This window comes from Suricata suricatta, chromosome 5 (assembly GCF_006229205.1).
Source record: "Suricata suricatta isolate VVHF042 chromosome 5, meerkat_22Aug2017_6uvM2_HiC, whole genome shotgun sequence".
NCBI classification, from domain to species: Eukaryota; Metazoa; Chordata; class Mammalia; order Carnivora; family Herpestidae; genus Suricata; species Suricata suricatta.
In genome coordinates, this window is record NC_043704.1 from 65,141,370 (window position 1) to 65,142,991 (window position 1,622).

Consider the following 1,622-nt stretch of genomic DNA (forward strand, 5'->3'; position numbering starts at 1 on the left):
GCAGTGGATCGCAGGCTCCGCGGCCGCGCGGGCACAGCGCCCCCGGGGTCCATGAGCGCCGCCCCGGGCCGCACTTCCTCCGCGCGCCCATGCGGGCCCCCGGAGCCGCGCCGCAGCCAGTGATCTGACCCCGGAGACCATCCTAGGCGCGGTGCAAAGCACAGGGGAGGGAGAGACGGAGGGGCAGCCTCTTCGGGACTAACTCATGAAGAACAAGGGTGCCAAGCAGAAGCTGAAACGAAAGGGAGCCGCCAGTGCCTTTGGCTGTGACCTGACCGAGTATCTGGAAAGCTCAGGACAGGATGGTAAAGTGCCCTCGCCCCCCACCCCCCACCTTTTCTTTTTGTTTGAGGAGAGATCGACTCTTCTGGGGGCGTGTTAGATTCGTAAGTTAATGTATTCCAGGCCTGTGGGCTCAATGTACTTTTTTCTTTTTAAAGAACAGATTAGATTCTTAAGGTGCACAGAGCTGCCACCTCGACGTGCAGAGGCTGTGTGGGTCCTTCCGTTTGTCGCACGCAAGCCGTTATTGGGCGGTGCTGCTAAAACTTTAACCGGCCACCTCTGCGGGTTGCGGGCTGGAGCTCCCGAGATCCTGATCGCAGATTTTGGATGTCGGACGGGAGGGATTCTGGCTGGACCTGTGGGATGATGATGATCAGTGGGCTTCTCCGGGTACATAATTATGATCGCCTTGGGTGTCCCTCCCGGGCTCTCCAATTTCATCTGCTCACATCTTTTTTTATTAATGTGCTGAAAGGCAGGGGGTGCGGTGGATCCTGGCTGGGGGAGTGGTTGCACAAACATTTTCTGAATTTCTGAACTGATGCCAAATATATAGTACCTCCCTTCCTCCCCTCCCCAACCCCCCAGACCCTTTACCTCCTCTTGGCTTTCAGATTAGCATTTGGTGTGTCAGACAAGAAGAGTGTTGTAAAAAGGCCAGAGGGCCTGGATTTTAAAATAGTGTAGGGTATGTAAAAGAAAGGAGAGCGTCTTTGTTTTCAAGGTCAGATTGGATTAAAAAAGGGAATCCTGCAGAGTAGAGACCATCTAAACATTTGTTGCGGGAGAGGAAAGAAAACAATCTGGAATACAATAATAGCATTTGAAGTTAGAAGTTTTTAATCATAGGAAGGCTGGGGAAATTGAGCAGTAAATGACTCCCTTTGTAAGGTTGACGGGCGCTGTGCATACGCATGACAATAAGGCCTTGTCTTTAGAAAGTTAAGTGAGAAATTAAAGAGTCCACTATATAGGCCTTGTATTTACACACAGATAGCTATAACAAAGGAGGAAACTGGAGGGCTATTTAACTGTGAAGAATAATTCTGCCTCCAGGAAAATAATCTCAAAAATGACTTGATTAGCTCTTATCAAATGTGCATCTCAAAAACAGTGCAAGGATTTTGTGTCAATCACTTTTTTTTTTTTAAGACTCAGCATCACCTAGTAATTTGCAGTGGTGTAATATTCCTGTGGTATTCTAGAGTTCAGAGTCTGCTGTGTCATTAGGACAAATGGCTTAGTATCTTAGAGCTTGGGGTACCACGGGTTTCAAAACTGCCTTTTTTGAAATTAAGGCATACCAGTCCACTCATTTAATCCTCTCCAATAATCGG

The 1,622-nt window shown here is 48.7% G+C and overlaps 1 protein-coding gene across 1 annotated transcript in view; it reads left to right on the forward strand.

Moving 5' to 3' along the window:
* Positions 1 to 14: 14 nt before the first annotated feature.
* Positions 15 to 1,622, forward strand: part of ARHGAP31 (Rho GTPase activating protein 31) — a 112,044-nt gene continuing 110,436 nt past the window's right edge. The window contains exon 1 of the mRNA XM_029939362.1: positions 15 to 305. Coding sequence (XP_029795222.1) covers positions 206 to 305 — 100 coding nt within the window. The 5' untranslated portion in view covers positions 15 to 205. The remainder of the gene's footprint in view (positions 306 to 1,622) is intronic.